Raw genomic sequence first — 20,428 nt, forward strand, 5'->3', positions numbered from 1 at the left:
TCCACACTTGTTTCTTTTTTCATTATTTATTGTACAAAGCTATCTTACAATGCAATATACAGAGCAAAATTACAACAAAGTACAAGAAAACCAAGCTCAAATCAAATCTAAAAAAATTTGATCACTTTGGCATTATTAATACAAAAATGGTGAATGTGCAAGAATGTACAAATATTTAAAAAGTTGTATAAAGTTGACTAGGAGAAACCTGAACAACATGATTTTAACGTCCATTAGACAATAAGTTTAGGGACAGGAGCTGAGTTCACATATAATAACATTAATTATTGCATAGGCCTACTTTGATCACATGGTAATGGGAAAGCTCCTCTTGAAATGATTTTCTCTTACTAGAAATACAAAATGAGAGGAAGAAATCCAAATTTCATTCTAAGCACGAAAGGTGAATTCACATACTCATTAACAATATAATATCAATGGACGAAGCAAAACGACCCTTTTTGGATTCCGCATGTAATTATTTTTGGGGTGAGATTCATAACCCAAGATAGTTATAAATTACATGTTGATGATAGGCAAGATAACTTCTGAATCACGTGTTGTGAAGGGGACATAAAACATATGTGCTTGAAACTATTCCAGCAGATACCCTATACAAATTTGCATGATGACAACTTGGCTTATTTAGTTAATGATTACAGGCCCGTTTTTCACAGATACATGTAGATGGTATTTCTTACCTCTCAGAGTGGTCCTTATCAACAGATTTTTGGTGTATTTATGCTGCCCAAAATCAGGCTCTAGTTACACATTTATGTTGAAACATGGTTGCGTCTTCTCTCATTTTCATTTAGAGAATGATCATACACTCACAAAAAATGAGCGTTTCTGCCGTTTCTCTAAAAATATAATTTCTGGGGAAGCATAACTGCAACAATTCTACACGCATCTCAATGATCTCATTATAATTTTCAGCTTAATTGATATCGCAGTCTTTTGGAAACGGCGTGCACCCCAACTTGACGTCTCCTCCCGGGTCAATGTAACATACTCAGTCTCCTTATTCAAATGAAGCATCTTTTGATGGATAACTATTCAGCCTTGTGTCTGGAAAAATATGTCTAAAAATCCTAATTGCATACATGGATGTGTATTGCAGAGTTATCTCAACTAATTTTCAATGAGTTTGTGTGATAGAAACCAAAGGTTACACACCACCCCCTCCCCCCCCAAAAAAAGGACACAAGCTTTTGATTCCCCTCCCATAACAAAAATAAATAAGAGGGAGGGGGAGCCTAATCAGCCCCTGCAAGATCAATTACTAACAGGGGCCTGCAAAGGAGATTCTGATACCAAACACATGGTAAAAAAGTGCACATTGTTCTCAACTTGGATCAATTCAGTGCATGATCAATGAATTGTTTCTAAATTTTGATACATTAATGAATTATTCAGTTCATTATTCTATTCTTAATACAAAAACAATTAATGATCACTAGACAATAACAAGTTCATAAATATCGTTTGTTGCAAATTATGATTGGATGATAAACACAATTCTTAAGTCTATATTCTCAATTCTGGTTTATGAAGGCTGTGGTTTAAGTTTGTATTATACTAAGGTGCATCCCGGAATGCTAATTCTCGATTTATCCTGTACGGTTCTTTTGTTTCCTTGGCCCTTTTCTAATTCTTAAAAGATGGAAAAGAAAATTGAATAGGCCAGATTCTAAACAATCTGTGGTTTATGCCCATTTAACCCTAACTAGGCAGGGGTCAAGGGTCATCCTGGGTCACTATTTCAACACATTGTGAGATAAATACAAATTGCAGAAATGTTTCATGACTTTACTCTTGCAAAATTTCAAAGACCAAATTTTCCACCCCATAAGATTTTTTAATGTGTAACGAAACTCGATCTACATAGAGGTAACTGCATTAGCTACCCCATCCACAGATTGTATCAAGTATCAAGGCCCATTAAGTCTCATCAATTCATAGATGGTATATGTCATGTCTTCAAACATTACAGAGCCTCAGATTTTACAAGCTAGTCCATGACGGAGAATCTTCTTTCCCTTCATCCTGCGTTCTTATCCTTATCCTCAAATCAGAAGATTCTACATCATAGACAAGAAATCTAAAGCTCTCTCATTGTAATAGTCTGGAACTGTGAAGCTTATCAAATAAAGTTAAGGTTGACATCAGAATCACTTTATGACAAGCTACCTCTCTTTGATCATCATCTAGGAGCCATCTCCAGCTGGTCTTCATACTCTGAATACAGTCTCTGAAGCTTGAGATTTGTCCCAAGGATGGGCAGAATGTCCTTGAGAAGTCCTCTCTTGGAAAGGCCCTGCAAGGGGGCGGGGGATAAATGATAAAGATTTAATTGTCAATTTCAGTTTGAGTAGAACATATCGCTCCTAGAGCTTTGATGAAGCATCAATAATGTGAATTAAATTTGAGAAAAGTCTAACATTCTGATCATTCGAAAGTGTAGAGGCTGTTGAATATTTTGGTTGTTTTCGTATTCAGTGCCCTCTCTCCACACCAATTTTTGTTAAACTTATCTTACTTATTTAGTGACTGAAAATAAAAAACCAACAACAAAGGTTTCATCCTGAAATTAACAGCACATCCCATGCTTGAGAACTAGTTATGAATACAAGATCTTTTCTTTATGCAGGTATTCTAATTCTATTTCATCACACAACCAAAATAAATTTTCTTGTGAAATTACATAATTTTATATCATTCTACTCTCATATGCATACATGAACCATGTTTGAAGTTAATCAGTTGAATGTTTATTCAGTTATAAGTGATCAACTACAAACTTGGCTCATTCATGCATAATTGAGGATGATCTGATTAGATTTTGGGGGTCATGATCTCAAAGGTCACAGATATCAACTAGGATGTTGTGTTTACGATTGTTTTCTTACCAGAATACTTGATTGCCAACCACCCTCTTCTTGGTCTCCTTGATAGAATGGCCCTAGAAGATCATTACACAGCTCTCTCAGTCTACCCTCACATTCTGTAAGAGAGAAAGAGATGAAAAGGAGTAAAGGGGATGGAAGAAGACAACAGAAAGAGAGAAAGACAAAAAGAGTGAGAGAGAGAGATAGAGAGAGAAGGGGGTGGGGAGAATGAGTGAAAGAGAGGAAGAAAAATATAAGAAAATGTTGGTGTAAGGCATTTCCATAAAATAAAATCAACCCGTTTGTAGGTCCAGCCACCAGATTCCTCCATTCTTACTTCATTTCATGAAGTTTTCAAACCAAAATGATTTGAGGTCAATACAATTTTTCACATGAATTAGACAGATCATTTGAGGAAGGTCCCATACAGAGAGGGTTTTGGCATTACCCTGGATACAAAAATATAGAGAACCCAAAATGGCAATCCTCCAAACCTTTTAAATTGGAAAATGAGAATGATTTTGAACGAAAGATAGAAAAAATATTTCTGATACACGTCATAAAATGTCTTGTGAACTTTTATTTTCCATTTGGAACATGACTACATCCTCTTAGATATCATGGAATAAGCCAAAGTTCCAAAAGATTATGCATGCACACTTTCAGCTATGGGCAGTTAGAGAATTTGCCCACTCCACATGAATAAAGTGATGCTACGTCAGGCAATTTTCATAGATTCATGACAGTGGGTTTTGGATTTGAGTTCAAGAGCCCATAACACAAAGCATAGCAAACATCGTAGAAGAATATCTTTACAATTGATTGCATTAACTACAATGTACAATGCGTACGATCAATATCTAAACTTTGTGCTACGGGACCCTGATGACCTGTGTCTGCACATGATCAGATTATATCTATGAACGGGTTTACATGTATATAAAGCAGAATATCACCATCAGTTATCAAACAGAGCCATCTTGGAATAACTTCTTTCTTGCTGGCTTGAGTAATGAAAGTCACTAAACTGAATTCATAAAAAGAACACTCACCTTCTTGTACAAGGTACCTGGCATAGGTAAGAATCCAGAAACGATACTCTTTGGGAGATTTGAGAGCGAGGGCAGCAGAAACTTGATTCTCAAGGTGAGTAAGGGTGGCAGCTTTCTGAAGATTATGATTACCAGGAAACATACTCCTTGTTTGGTTGCCAGGTCTGTAAACACAATCAAGACAAATTACTGCATTATTATTTATTTTTCTCTTCTTTTATTATTCATATTGCAATGAATCAATTGAAATGATAATTGCTGATGGATCCATGTTATATTTCTTTTTATATTCTTATACTGACCTGGATGGAGGTAAAGGGGTATGGGAAAGAAAACCTGTGGGTCATGGTAATTTAGTTAACCTTTTCCAAACCTAGGCAGCCCCTTCATTTCTATTCCAGGTCCTTTGTATTATGTCACATATATCCTATTGTTTATGTAATTTGTATTGTATAATTCATGTATTTTGAAATGCCGAATAAGTAATAATAAACAAAGAGAATAACATCAAACGATGTGGGGAAAACATAATTTTTGTCACTTTTGGCCACTGTTTATGAGCCTTTTTTGCCTAGAACATAATATCTTATACCACAAGGGCCTGTCCATAAAGACCATCTGGCTAATAAGATATCATTTATTGTGTTACAGTGATGATGTCATTAAAGAGACTATGAATTCTTAGTCAAACTATTACTTCAATGAGAAAGATGCATACCATTAAGAAAAATATGTAAAAGTTTGGAGATTAAATGCAGCCTATAAGCGCATAGAGAGAGCTTTTTTTCTAAATTTATTATGCGCTTAATAAATTAATCTTTATTATCATTATTATTATAAAATATTCATCATTTAATATCATGATTATATTAGACTGTTAAAGGAGTTTGTATTTTTTCTGTTGCGTATTTACTAAGTAATCATAAGGATTTTTCATTAAAGGACAAGTCCACCCCAACAAAAAGTTGATTTGAATCAGTCAGTCGGCAAGCCCCTGTGTTAATGAGCCCATGAGCAAGATTTATCCAAGTCCTCTCGTGGCTGAATTCATGTCCCCGCAAAATCTCGTGAATTGTGAGACTTTCTTTCTCAAAGAATTTAACCACTTTCTCCTTGAGTAATATTGATTATTTTTGTACCAAGGGCAAGAGTAAATGTTACTCTTTTATAATGGTCATTTCTTTTGAATGCAATATTTTGATAAATAAGTGAATTTTTTACCTGAAAAAATCAATCAAACAAAATTTTCTTCCTCTGTTTTCACTTGTAAATTGTGCAACATTTTGTGTTATAGGCACCAACATTATTTATATCATCAGAAAGCTCAAACTCTATACTTTCTTTCAATGTCACTCTTGATATGTGGCATCTTTTAGATGGGTCAGCAGCCAGCTTTTTCCATCAAGATGCAAGACAAGATTTCTGAAATTTCTGAGTAACATAAAATCCAGAGTTCTGATTGGCTGAATAATGTTTTCAACACAACAGCCGCGGGTAATTTGAATAGATTACCACATGGTGAGTGTGACCTTGCAGAGGCCCAGTGAGGGGAACATTGGAATTTGCGTGGGTGTGTGGTCTCTATGACCAATCAGAGCGCAGTATTCTTGTTTTTGAGCTGCTAAATGTACTTGGCCTATGAAAAGCTGGCTGCTGACCCATCTAAAATACATCTTCTTATAAAAATTATATCATATTAAAGCTTAGATATTCAGCTTTATCATGATCTAAAAATCATTTGTGCTCAAACAGAAATTAAGTGTGAAAACAACAACTTTTGTTGCATGAAAAAATTATTTTGTTTTATATATTTTAGATCAAAAGTTTTCCCTATATTAAAACATCCTTTTAAAAATCCAAACACATGACCTAAAAGAATGATTCTTCTTCTTTACAAAGATACCAAAAACATGAAATTTGATCAATATTTAGAGCAGCAATGGCCGAATAAAAAGAGGTGTTTTGGTTTGCACCAAGCTCATTAACTATGCAAAATCCTCTAGTCATGAATATCACTTGGATAAAAGAAGCTACTTTTTCAGGGCTTGCCGACTGACTGGAATAAAAAGAGAAAAATCCAACAAGCACAACACTGAAAATTTCATCAAAATCGGATGTAAAATAAGAAAGTTATGACATTTTAAAGTTTCGCTTAATTTTCACAAAACAGTTATATGCACATACTGGTTGGTATGCAAATGAGGAGACTGATGATGTCATCCACTCACTATATCTTTTGTATTTTATTATAAGAAATATGAAATATTCTAATTTTCTCCTCATTGCCAAGTGAAACAACGATTAATTCCTCCCTGTACATGTGGAATTATCAGTATTTAATACTTTATGGTTCCGTCAAGTTGGTCCTTAATGTCAAATCTGTAAAAAATGAAATATTGTATAATTCAAACAATAAAAAACAAAAGAAATAGTGAGTGAGGGACACCATCGTCTGTTTCATTTGCATGTCACTGAGTTGTGCATATCACTGTTTTGTGAATAATATTAAAACTTTGAAATTTCATAACTTTCTTATTTTACATCCGATTTTGATGAAATTTTCAGTGTTATGCTAGTTTGATTTTTTTCTATTTATCTCTTTTTAAGCAAAGGTATATTTAATTTTATTTAAAAATTAATTATATTTTATACATCTTTCATGTACAATATATCATTTTGGAAGTGACTATTACAGAACTGTGGGCGATTGATAAGCAAGTTCATGAAGGTGTAATCATCATAGTAATTAATAAGCAGTCTTTATACAAAGGTTTTACAGTTTAACATCCATTTCCCTTTTCATAATTTGCACAATTTGTTATGCAATATACATTCTTAATTTTTGTGTAGTGACCACCTGTAACGAGAGATCACAAGTTTGATCCTTGTTTATTCCCCATAGAAACACATATCGAAGGAACATGACCAATCAACCACCATCTCATAAAGACCACTCATCTTTCTCCCCTGGGTGATCTTTATATACAAGTATATAATTACCTTTGTTGTGTACCCTGTACGTGTGATAGAGGGCCTCCTGAATGAGAGGGAGTTTGAGCTGGTTGACATGGCTGATGATCAGATGTCAATCTCAATATATCCTCTTTCTGATCAATTAATAACCTACAAAGACAGAGAGAGAAATAAAAACACCAACTCATCATTTAAATACAAGTCTGCCATGAAATCATATTAAAAGTGAACATCTATGTTGCATTGAAGTACCTATAAACCCAAATTATTCATTCAAACAGAAGTTGTCGTGTTTTGATAAATATGGGCAAGTAAAGTTTCATAAAACCACTACAAAAGGAGGTAAAGCTTTTATGTTTAAATCATCTATAAGTGAAATCTTAAAGACATGTTTAAAACAGACATGTGGACAAGTGCTTGAAACTACATTTGTGAAATAATTAATGTGCACATATTGTACAACACATGTTGGAATTTACATAAAACCCCAAAAACAACAACAACCACAGTCAATAGTAAATTTTATGCCTGAAGTTATGACCAATCAGAAGTCTAGAAAGTTCATATGCAGGTATATAGCACTCACCAGCAGCACATTGAGTTGCTATACATGTATGACTTGCCATTAGACAAACCAATCACACCTACACCCTGGTCAGTCAATAAGGACTTGGAGATTGAGATACTTGGCTCTGCATAACACAAACAAAGATGAGAGAAATAGGTATAGAGGGGATATGGTTCAGTGGATAAGACTTCCAACATAGAACCACAAGGTACGGGTTCAAATACCAGCCACAGCAGAATGTGCTATGTCAAGACATTAATCTTCATTTCCCACACTCAACCCAGGTGAGGTAAATGGGTACCTGGCAGTAATCCATTCCCTGAAATGCACTGTATGAAGGCTTGCCAGGCAACAGCCGAGGTAATAATATCCAGAGTCCTTTGGAATCATATAGAGACATTAGATGATATCATGATATGTGAAATACAATACCAGATTATCATTACTATTATCAAATATGTGAAATAGAATGTACAAACCATGTTGATAGAACAATAAAATTAAAATCGAGGTTAACAAATCTGAAGAGCTCAGTTTGCTGGTCAAAAAATTTACACATGTCATTTAGGGATCCCAGCTGAGTTGACGAAATAGCCTTAAAATCAATTTGAGTCTTTTTGGAGCAAAAATGTGTTTTCTATGACTTTAAAATTAGTTGCTATGCCTCAATTGAGGCATTTATCTTTGTTTACCATTTTTTGTGGCTTGGACCCTGTAACAAAAAGCTTTATGATTAGTCTGATGGATGATTTCAAAATTGAATTATTCATAATGACAAATGCAAGTAATCATAAGAATCAATGCTGGATGTGATCAATTTTGGGCCTTACCTGGGATAACAGCAATCAAAATAGTGCAAAATGAAATAAAACCGAACATAATGAATCTAGAAAATCAGGGACATAATAGACAACAAGTAGAGCGCCTCTGGCAGTCTCACCTGCCTCACACGATTCAATATAGCAGCAGTGCTGACTCTGAAAACTACTATAAAATAATTATTCACAAAAAACACCATTTATATAATGATACAATACTATGTTCATTGACAATAAATGACATTTGACCTTGATCATGCGACCTAAGACTTGTCAGTGATACTTGATTACCCCTATATCCACATTTTATAAACTATATCTATATACTTTAAAAGTTATGACAGCAATCTAATAATTACCTCCAAAATGGCCAAAGTTCATTGACCTTAAATGACCTTTGACTTTGGTCATGTGACCTGAAACTCGCATGAGATGTTCAGTGATACGTGATTACTCTTATGTCTAAGTTTAATGAACTCGATCCATACACTTTCAGAGTTATGATGTTTATTCAACAAATACCCCCAACATGGCAAAAGTCCATTGAACTTTGACCGTGGTCATGTTACATGAAACTCGCACAGGATGCTCAGTGATACTTGAATACTATTATGTCCAAGTTTTAAGAACTAGACCAATAAACTTTCAAAGTTATGATGGTAATTCAACAAATAACCCTAACTTGGCCAAAGTTCATTGACCTTAAATGACCTTTGACCTTGATCATGTGACCTGAAACTCGCGCAGGATGTTCAGTGATACTTGATTACTCTTATATCCAAGTTTCATGAATCAGATCCATAAACTTTCAAAGTTATGATGGTAATTCAACAGATACCCCCAACATGGCCAAAGTTCTTTGACCTTGGTCATGTGACCTGATATTCGCACAGGATGCTCAGTGATAATTGATTACTCTTATGTCCAAGTTTTATGAACTAGACCAATAAACTTTCAAAGTTATGATGGTAATTCAACAAATACCAACTTGGCCAAAGTTCATTGACCTTTAATGACATTTGACCTTGATCATGTGACCTGAAACTCACACAGGATGTTCAGAGATACTTGATTAACCTTATGTCCAAGTTTCATGAACAGTTTCATGAACTAGGTCAATATATTTTCTAAGTTATAATGACATTTCAAAAACTTAACCTTAGGTTAAGATTTTGATTCCCCCAACATGGTCTAAGTTCATTGACCCTAAATGACCTTTGACCTTGGTCATGTGACATGAAACTCAAGCAGGATGTTTAGTAATACTTTATTAACCTTATGTGTAAGTTTCATGAACTGGGTCCATATATACTTTCTAAGTTATGATGTCATTTCAAAAACATAACCTTCGGTTAAGATTTGGTGTTGATGCCACCGCCGTCAGAAAAGCGGTGCCTATAGTCTCACTGTGCTATGCAGGTGAGACAAAAATGAAAACAGATCAAATTTTAAATTTGTTTGATGATAATACATACCTATAATGGTCTCCAAAGAAACTTTGTTCACAATTGCTTGTTGATTCCTTACATCCCTATAAAATGAAAATAAAAACTTTGATTTAAATCATCATAAACTAGAAATAGATGGTATAAAGGGTTGTTGGTTCAAATCCTAGTCCTGGTGTATTTTCCTTCAGCTAGAAATCAACCCACTTTGTGCTGCCCCCAACCCAGGTGAGGTGATTGGGTGCCTGGCAGGATTATTCCTTGAACTGAATGCTTTAGCACCTATATGACAGCTTATTCATGGTCTGGGTACTGATATTTTTCAATTTCACAAGCCAAACTAAAAGGAACTACAATAGACTAAAAAGAAAGGAACATGTGTAGGCGTGAAAGGGGGAGGGGCATCACCTCCTCCTGCAAGAATAGTCTACTCCTTTTCCCGTAACCTAAATCAATCTAAACATTTCTTACATTACATGCACATTTTATTTTATGAGCTTCTCATTCTTGCATTTATATTTCGCGAGGAAGAACTTTAGGGCCCATAATGCAGAAATTCATTTATCTTCTATTTCCTCTCTGAAACAATATGGAATTTCAAATTTAAAGAAACTATAAATCATGGGGAATACTGATCATTGTTCATATCAGTGGCGTAGCTACGGGGGGGGGGGGGGGGGGGCCTGGTGTGCCCCCCCCTGAAAAAAATTGGCTGAGCCAAAAAAAAAGGGAGAAAGAGTGAATGAAATAATGTGAAGGTAAGCTTGCAAAAAAAAAAACCAAATCTTTCATGTTACTATATAAAACTTTAATTTGCTTGCGCTTCGCGCTTGAATTGCGCCAGAATCGATGAGATTCATATCTTGCTCAATAGGCTGATATGGAGCAAGTTTTGAAGTCAATATACAAAATTTATTTTAGCTCGGACATCGAGCTTTCATAATTTTTTTTTCATTAACAAATGTAAGTGCTCTAGCTGTAAAATGTCCCTTTTATAGTCTACATATCGGCATTTTTAACCTCACGCTGCGTGGTCAAATTGTTTGATTTGCCAAGTTCCCATTGTCTACGTGTATTCCATAATGTTCCATTAAACAAATGTATTCAGAATGCCCATATTCTAGGTCTAAATCTAAAACATCATGCGCGATAGCCTGCATGTTCTTTATATTAAATGTACTTAAATTATCCAGTTTCACATCAGAATATCAATAATTGTCTGCTCACGCTTCACGATCGCATTATTAATGATGCCCAATTAACTATATCCTAATTATGATTTACAAAATATGAATAGAGTGTCCCGCTTTTAGGTCTAAAATCTAAATTTTCTTCCTCTCGCGCTTCGCGCTCGCATCAATAATTGTTTAGTTACATACCTATCCCATTTATTAATACAAAAAGTGCTTAGAATGACCATTTTTTAGCTCGGAATGTCAAAAAAATTTGCTCGCGCTTCGCGCTCGCATTATTGATATATATACCGTCTTCGTGGGTAACTGTAAGCAGTCCTTAACAGGTCCCTTTTCGATAATGCTAGAACAGTTAATGAAAATTTCTGCTCGCGCTTGGCATTCGCAGTAACCACCTAGTTACATACGAATCTTGTTCAGGATCACACATAACATTGCCCAGAATATTAAATTTTCAGGACAAAATACATGAAAGTAACCCCCCCAAAAAAAATCGCTCGCGCTTCGCGCTCGCACTTTTTATAAGGCTTATGAGATTATTTCATGTTTATGTTATTTTATAAGAATAAAACTAAGAAGTGACTGATCGGGGGAAATGTAGGTGAAGATTATTTCGGGCCCCGTCCCCTATTGGCGAAAGTCGGATCCGCCCTTGTGACACATACACACACAACGGAAAAAATGGTGCCCCCCTGAAAAAGCAAGGACCCCCCAGTGCCCCCCCAGGAAAAAAATCCTAGCTACGCCACTGGTTCATATGCCTATTCACTCAAAATATCTCACAGCGGTGCATTATTCAGAAGAGTTTGATACATCAAATAGAAACTCAAAAGAATATATAGCGTTAATACTTTTAAGTTAAAACAAATATCTTGACTTACCATACAAACAACTTGCCACATGTACTGATAGCCATTATATGGTAGCCTCTGATTTTAATACTACTACCGACGGACGGAAGGACTAATGAGGGCAGCAGACGACGTCCAGACGGTGAATACACACCTAAGGTCTTATCTTCGCAGCTGACACAAATGATATTGCTGTAAAAAAAGGGATTTGCATACAATATGATTTGTATTGTGTATCACTAGTGAAGACTCTCTCCACTTTCGGAGCTCAACTAAATACGTAATACTTATAAACATTTATTTCCGATTGCTTGCAACTAATTGTTTTCCTCCAGTTATAATCATTAACAAAATCTTTTATTTTTTTTTTGTATCATCAGCAACTTTGCTAAGCCAACAAGATATTTCTGCTTAATAAAATTCATGATCAGGTATTTGATATTGCCAATTTGAACTGTCGCAGCTCTCTTGATGGTCATCAACTTTCTACATTTGAATACATTTTCTGTGAAAAATGATCATTATCTTCCTAAAGAGGAACTGTCTTAAATATCAGAGAGCAAACATTCAGTTTAATATCATGCAAGTAAAAGAGGATTCTAAAAAAAAATACTTGCAATTTTGAAAATGTGATAAACACATTAGATCAGATTCACAACAGAGATTTAACTCTTGGTTGTCTTTACCTCTAAATTTGGAATGGATCTCAAACAGGCAAAAAATTAGCATAAATGAATGTTAAAGACACAAGGCAAACATATCAATAGGGGTAAATTACCACATCATTTTTAATATGGCTGTCTCCTGTATTGTATACTGCATACATGTTCAACTAAAATCATGACTAGAATTATATATTCTATATAACATTTATTTCAGATACTTTCAAGTGTTGCAACTGGATACAACATGTAATATACCAATAGATGTTTTGTGTATTTTATTGGAAGGCAGTATAAACCAAAATCAACCATCAAAATGAATAGAACCCTGGCTCCCTAAACCAATACATGAATAAAAATATAATATAATAATGGCCAATGAAGATGGTATCATAGGTCTGTGTTAAAAAGGCAAATACTTCTAGGTCTCTCTTTCAACAGAATAATGTGTGACTAACCTATTGGCAACCAATGACAGGGCTTTACTGGTGAGGATAGTCTCCCAAACAGTCTGACCTGATTTAATACACCGCAGCTTCTGAATGGTCAGTCCTGAACACACACACAAATACAAAACGTTTTATAAAATAATCAATTTCCATATAACTACATGTATTCTAGATTCTGAATTGTCAGTTCTAAGCACACATACTAAAACGTTCTAAAAACATTATGAAAAGTAACAAGTATATGAGCCTCAATGCTCTGGAAATCCCTGTAATAATAAGTATTCTTGCATAGAATCTTGGATAAAATATCCTGACAGCATGACCCTAGACCCAACAGGTCAATACACTTTTGTTAGATTAGAATTGATAAAGATGATACTCCAATCTAATTCAAATTATTGGACTTCAAACTAAGCTTTTATTTTACACATACTTTAAACACAACTTCAAATTTCGGGAAGTATACATTATAATGATAATGGACTGGTCATAACTCAACATTAATTCATAACAATTTGTTGGATTCACAATACGGTGCGCCATCTAGCAGTTGCAGCAGACAGGCCAATTTCTACTTTTGGGGTCGACATCGTGCGCAGGCACAGGCAGTGCACAGTGCTAGTGTGACTGTGATTCTTCAAAAATAACAAGTGGAATGCCTCTGGCCGTCTCACCTGCATCACGCGATTCAATATAGCAGCAGTGCTGATTTTGAAAACTACTATAACTCGCACAAGATGTTCAGTGATACTTGGTTACTCTTATTTCCACGTTTTATGAACTAGACCAATACACTTATGATATATGATATATGATGGCAATTCAACAAATACCCCCAACGTGGCCAAAGTTCTTTGACCTTACATGACCTTTGACCTTGATCATGTGACCTGAAACTCGCACAGGATGTTCAGTGATACTTGATTACTATTATGTCCAAGTTTTATGAACTAGACCAACACACTTTCAAATTTATGGCTGTAATTCAACAAATACCCCAATTTGGCCAAAGTTCATTGACCCTAAATGACCTTTGACCTTGATCATGTGACCTGAAACTTGCACAGGATCTTCGGTAATACTTGATTACTATTATGTCCAAGTTTCACGAATCAGATCCATAAACTTTCAAAGTTATGATGGTAATTCAACAGATACCCCCAATTCGGCCAAAGTTCATTGACCCTAAATGACCTTTGACCTTGGTCATGTGACGTGAAACTCATGCAGGATGTTCAGTGATACTTGATTAACCTTATGTATAAGTTTCATGAACTAGGTCCATATATTTTCTAAGTTATGATGACATTTCAAAAACTTAACCTTAGGTTAAGATTTTGATGTTGATTCCCCCAACATGGTCTAAGTTCATTGACCCTAAATGACCTTTGACCTTGGTCATGTGACATGAAACTCAGGCAGGATGTTCAGTAATACTTGATTAACCTTATGGCCAAGTTTCATGAACTAGGTCCATATACTTTCTAAGTTATGCTGTCATTTCAAAAACTTAACCTCAGGTTAAGATTTGGTGTTGACGCCGCCGCCGCCGCCGCCGCCGCCGCCGTCGCCGCCACCGTCGGAAAAGCGGCGCCTATAGTCTCACTCTGCTATGCAGGTGAGACAAAAACCATATTGCAAAAGTGGAAGGAAGAATTCACCAAGAATGGTCTAAAATTTGTAAAGAAATATGCAGCAAATTTCTCTCCAGTCACCTCCTGGACCATGGTAAACAGCATAATTTTATGCAGGCCGGCCAAGCTAGCCACATCGGCCAGAGCAGCATAATCGCATGCATGCACTGGGGCACGTAACCACTGAAGTAATTCAGTGCGCAACAGATGTTGACTTTTTCCAATGAGGCATGGTGAATTTGGGCCTGTTCGTTGCAACCGATACATGGTGCACCGTATTGAGAATCCACCGAATTGAATCCAATTGCATTTTCATGAATCAGTGTATCATCATTTTAAAGCATAAACATCAGCATCCTGAGCAAACAGATGAGGAATGCTTGTACTCACTACCAGCATTGACCTCATTATCGACCTCTATAGTGACCTTTCCCTCTCCAGCAGCTTGCTTGCCGGTCACCTGAGTACTGATGGTCTTATTGACCGATGGTGTAGGAAGCTGTAGACCTCGTCTGGGTAATCGCGAAGTGTCTCTCTCTGTAACAACCTGTCCAAACAGAAAAAGTGTTTCCATTAACAGTGATTTTCAGTGACAAATGTAACAGGCTACCATAATACTTGCATCTGATTGGTTGACAGCAGATTTGTCAGTAAAATCAATGACTATTTGCTTCACTAAAGTAAAGAACATAAAAGAAGCATGACTGGCATAATGGACTGGTTCATTCATTCCGGTTAGTATTCTAATTCTGGATAATTTCATATTATTTAATGTCTTTAAATAGTACGAATTCACTGTTTAACCTCTACCTCCTCATCATAGTCATCACCATCGTCATCACCATTACAATCCTCATCGTCTTCATTACCAATCATTCTACTCATCATGATCATCAGAATCATTATCATCATCATCATCATCACCATCACCATCATCATCATCATCATCATCATCATCATCATCACCATCACCATCATCATCATCATCATCATCATCAGTGATGATTCATCACCATCTTCATCATGATCTTCATCACCACCACAACGTGCATTATTGCAGTCATCCCTTTAGTAGAATAATTTCCTTCTTCGTCACCTCCATTCATCTCTCACCTGTGGACCAGGGGGCGTGGCCCTTGCTGCAGCAGCGGCCGCAGCAGCAGCAGATGCAGCTGCAGCAGCCTGAGCAGCAGCTCTGCCGGATCCAGGAGGCCTTCCTCTGCTTCTCTTGACTATCACTGGTGGGGTGGAAGCCGATGCTGCTGCTGCTACTGGTAGGGCAGTAACGGGAGTCACACTGGAAGTCGGTGTTGGTTCTGGTTCCTTCCTTCGTGGAACATGGACGGTTACCGGCGTTGTGAAGGGCGTCTCTTTCGAGAAACCTGAGGCGCCATCAGTTCTGTCCACCGAGAATTGTAGGAAATAACAATGAGAATATTTACCGCATTAAGGACCTCATATGACATCATGCTGAGTTCTTCATAGAGAACTTATTCAAAATAGATAGTAGACAATAGAAGATACATTTAGTATTAGGACTGTAGGAAATTCGTTTATAATTACTTTATATCAATGCACAGGAATAGTCAGCAGAATATTTAAAGTCCATATTTAGTGGAAATTTGCACAATGTACATATTCAAGGGGTACCCCAGGCTGAAAAAAATATGATTTGAACAGATAAAGAAAAATCAGACAAACAAAACAAAGAAAATTTGATCAAAATCTGACAAGGAATAGAGAAATTACGCAATTTTGAAGATTTGCATTATTTCAGTGAAACAGTTCTATGCATGCCTTCATGAATATTCAGTGAGCAAACCGATGTCTTATCTCCACTTGTTTTTTAGTAATCTATTATATGAAATTATGTTTATTCAAATTTTGTCCTCCAAGGATTAAACGAATTGGATTGACAATTGATTCAATACATTAGATATTCATTGCTGCAACTTGTGTTATTACAAGGGAGATATACTATGTCCACATTTCTGTAGAATTGAAATATTTATAACTGCATGTAAGAACATAAGAAAAAGGAAAGTGGGGACATGACATCACCAGCCCACCTAATGAATATTCATGTTGACATTCACACATGTTTTTAAAACTGTTTTTAAAAAATTTTGCTGAACTTTGAAATTCAATAACTTGTTATTTGTCATCAGATTTGATGACGTTTTCAGCATTAATTCTATTAAGTTTACTGAAAAAAAAGGATGAAAAATATTACCTGGCAGTTACAGGAGTTGTTGTTGGGGTTTTGGCTCTCTCTGTAAACCTTGAGTCTAGAGCAGATGGTGGCTTGGAGCAGAAAACAAGAAAGCAAATTTCAAGAGTTTCTTTAACATAAAATAAACCTTTTAATACCTCTTCCCCCATTTTTTTTTCATTCTAATTTCATTTCATAACAGCTGAATCCATGATTGGCTGTACAGCATTTGAATATTAACAGGAAAAGAAGAGCAAGTTAAATGTATCATGTATAGCCTAGCTATAGCTGGTTGATAGTTAAAAGAAGTAAGTAAACATGAGTAGTATTTCAGTAGCAGCCTTATCCACCGCACATCATGCTCAAGCCAAATGAATATCAAACTCGAAATTAAAATTACAGAGTTAACATTCAATTATAGTTTCCTACTGGTTTAATCAAACATCTAGGTTAAGGGTGACAAGTCAAAAACAATACTTTACCAAGGGATACGAACCTACAACCTTTACTACTGCATTGTACAATTCATTACAATATATCATTACTAAACAATTAACTCTATAGTACAGGGGGAGGGCATAATGGACCTATCTTTTTTAAACTATAAATCCATACCATAAGAGGTTCATACTGCATTGCTACATGACTATTTTTATTAAAGTCTCACGCAAGTTATCAAACCAAAATTGCAAATTACATAACATTATAGAAGTGCATGTCAGCCCTAAAATTGAAGGTCTTGGCCTTGTCAGTATTCTCCTTGAAGGCTGTGCTAGACTCTTCTTTGTTCTCACTCATTGCCCCATGAGAAACAAATGGGAAGGTGGTAGAAAATTGATCTTTGAAATAAAGAGGGTGCGACATCGAAGGAAGAAAGTAGGGTAGTTGGGTTATAGATGAAGGATGAACTGAATCGTGCAAAGTGGAGGGGAAAGGGTAAGGGCTACTGCTGCAATATGAGCAAAATCAGATTTGAAACTTTGTTACTAACGGACTGACTGAAAATCTTAGTAGAAATTAGAGAATTCAGTCGTCATTGTGGTAAGTACCTTCTGTACTTTGTCTGGTCCAGTGTTTTCTATATGGTCCTGGGCTTTCTCTGGGATTTCCTGTTTGATGGTCTTGGCCTTGTCAGTGTTCTCCTTAAAAGCTGTGCTAGACTCTTCTTTGTTCTCACTCAATGAGAAGGCAGAGTTTGAATGTGTAGTAAACGGAGCAGGCGGACCCCTGTCAAAAACAAGATATTTCAATCTCTCTCAATTAAATCTTTGAGTGAGAATCTCATCCTCACTGGGCTTCACCAGGCCACTAGCCCCATGAGAAACAAATGGGAAGGTGGTAGAAATTTGATCTTTGAAAAAAAGAGGGTGAGACATCTGAATTCCATAACACAAAGATTAGCTTTTGTTTGCATGCTTGATTATCATGATTAAGTACACATTGTGGTCAATGCAACCAATCATAAAAAGAGTGTTCTACATGTTTGTTTTATGGGGCCATGATGCAAGCCACCAACACCAGCATCTAGAATGCATAATGTCCCTTTTTTCTAAATTTGATAAATATTAATTCCTTATTATTATATTTTGACAAATCAGTATGCTCCTTGTTGTTTACAAAGAGATGGTGAAATGCTCCATATACAAATTATAAAACTGATGGCTTTTCATAATTAGAACTAATCAAATCAATAGCAGCTAATAAGGTCAATGATCCTGCTCTCTATGAGTTATGGTAAATAAGAAATCAGTTATCAAATTGTTAAATAGTTCAAATTAATAAAATCACTCATAACTCAATTTGGGACAGGCCCAATCTCTTCAAGCTATGATATTCATGAAAAAGAAAAATCAAACAATGATAATTATTTTTAAGACAAGTTTTTCAAAATTATCTTATGGGTGACCCTATATCTAGGAATTACTATAGAGTAAAATTAAGATGCAACTTACATTGGACCTTGCTGAGGGGCAATGAAGATGGGAGTAATTCTTCTTCTTCCATCCTTTGTTCTTGTTTCTATTTGTCTTCTCTTTACATCCTGTGGGAGATACAAAAGATATAATAAACCAATTAAAGAATAACTTAACAAAACTTGTATCCATCAGATTTGCTGAATGCAGATTTCACAGCTGTTTTCCCAGTATGAGTTTCACAAAGCTGTTTGTAAATTATGGATGAGTAGCTAGATAACTGCGCACAAAGACTGGTTCTGCTTGTTGCTACTTTTTTCTGGTAAGTTCAAGTTCCTCAGATATGCTTAAAGATATTTATACTTTCTAACTTCTTGTTCTCTTTTAGGCATTATTTTTTTCTTCAGCTTTGTAATGACAGGTAATAAAAAGAAGATCATTATCACTACCAGCAGCGGCGGCGGCAGCAGCAGAACAACCAACACAACTGACATTTTGACACGTATGTTCTTGACTTCTTCGGGAGAATGGGCAAATTAGAGAAAAGCAGGTAATCTATATTCTCTCAAGGTGTGCAGGGTGTTGTGTGCATGGTGCCCCAGAAAAATGCTTAACGCCAGAGAAAAAATGAACAAATTGAATGGAATCACTACTCACAAACTGTTGTCCCTCCATGACGCTGTTAGCTGGTAGATTCCTCTTGGTGGGTGTATTATGGACCACCTTCTGTTTGGCAGCTTCTTGTTCTTCTTTCATTTCCTTCTGCTGCTGTAACAGCTGCAGCATGGCAGGGTTCTCTATGATGGTATTAGATGCAAGACTCTTGGACAACACCCTCTTTCCATAGAGACCTTCATGGATCTTATTCTTCAGGATAAAGAGAGTGAGAAAGAAGGTATTAGTTACAACTTGTTGCCCGTTGGAAGTGTAGTACCTGTACAAAGTTTATATGTATCAAAGTTGTCACTGCGGTGGTGAGCACCGGTTGGAACTTTCCACCACACTGCTTCTTTGTCAAGTGATATTTCTTTAAAATGTCAGTCTGAGAAAAATTGATCATATTTAGAAGTCTTGTTAAATTCTATTATCATTGAAAATGTATATTTTCCCATTTTCTGAAATGCAAATCTTGTGTTCTTAGTGTTTCAAACATCAAATTATGACTTGAAATGTACAAAATATACAAAACATACAATAAAGCAATAGTGAAGAGTGAAAATATTAGATGTTTCAATTTCATACTTACACTGAAGTATGCAGATAGAGCCAGGAAAACATATGCTAGAAACTACAAAACAGGTTTAATCAGCATATTTTCCACTGATATGTTTTGTTTCACTGCATTTCTCAAAATATATATTTTTGGGTTTTCCATGAAATTGTCCTGAATCCTGTCATACTTTTATGTTTTCCATATCACAGAAAACTGAGGACGTTACTAAAGAGATGCATTTTCAATAAAGACTCCATGGACAGAGCTACGCTGCGGTATCTTACCCTTTCCTCCAAAGTGAGCTGACGTCCGATCTCCTCCATATCAAACTGACAGTAACATACAGTGCCATCCCATGAACAGGCAAGGAGATCACCTCCAGATAGACTCCTATTGAATAAAATATCAAAGATATATTAAAATACCAGACAACGGTAAAAGAGGTATCACTCACAAAAAACAAAAATAGATTGAAAAGCTTAACTGAGTGATGTTTCATAAATTTATATTGTTAGCAATAATTTCAATGGAAAGATTACTCCGGTACAACATATCAA

At 35.8% G+C, this 20,428-nt stretch overlaps 1 protein-coding gene across 1 annotated transcript in view; it reads right to left on the reverse strand.

Annotated features, from left to right (window-relative positions):
- Window positions 1-20: 20 nt before the first annotated feature.
- LOC129284055 (protein HIRA-like) overlaps window positions 21-20,428 on the reverse strand; it is a 40,327-nt gene continuing 19,919 nt past the window's right edge. Inside the window, exons 13-27 of the mRNA XM_064111485.1 lie at window positions 20,156-20,261; window positions 19,316-19,525; window positions 18,698-18,786; window positions 17,795-17,972; window positions 16,767-16,837; window positions 15,647-15,932; window positions 14,924-15,080; window positions 12,909-13,002; window positions 11,819-11,980; window positions 9,775-9,830; window positions 7,500-7,605; window positions 6,941-7,063; window positions 3,941-4,104; window positions 2,910-3,004; window positions 21-2,317 (exon numbers count right to left, since the gene is read on the reverse strand). Of these exons, the coding sequence (XP_063967555.1) occupies window positions 2,204-2,317; window positions 2,910-3,004; window positions 3,941-4,104; window positions 6,941-7,063; window positions 7,500-7,605; window positions 9,775-9,830; window positions 11,819-11,980; window positions 12,909-13,002; window positions 14,924-15,080; window positions 15,647-15,932; window positions 16,767-16,837; window positions 17,795-17,972; window positions 18,698-18,786; window positions 19,316-19,525; window positions 20,156-20,261 (2,011 nt within the window). The 3' untranslated portion in view covers window positions 21-2,203. The remainder of the gene's footprint in view (window positions 2,318-2,909; window positions 3,005-3,940; window positions 4,105-6,940; window positions 7,064-7,499; window positions 7,606-9,774; window positions 9,831-11,818; window positions 11,981-12,908; window positions 13,003-14,923; window positions 15,081-15,646; window positions 15,933-16,766; window positions 16,838-17,794; window positions 17,973-18,697; window positions 18,787-19,315; window positions 19,526-20,155; window positions 20,262-20,428) is intronic.

This window comes from Lytechinus pictus, chromosome 2 (assembly GCF_037042905.1).
Source record: "Lytechinus pictus isolate F3 Inbred chromosome 2, Lp3.0, whole genome shotgun sequence".
NCBI classification, from domain to species: Eukaryota; Metazoa; Echinodermata; class Echinoidea; order Temnopleuroida; family Toxopneustidae; genus Lytechinus; species Lytechinus pictus.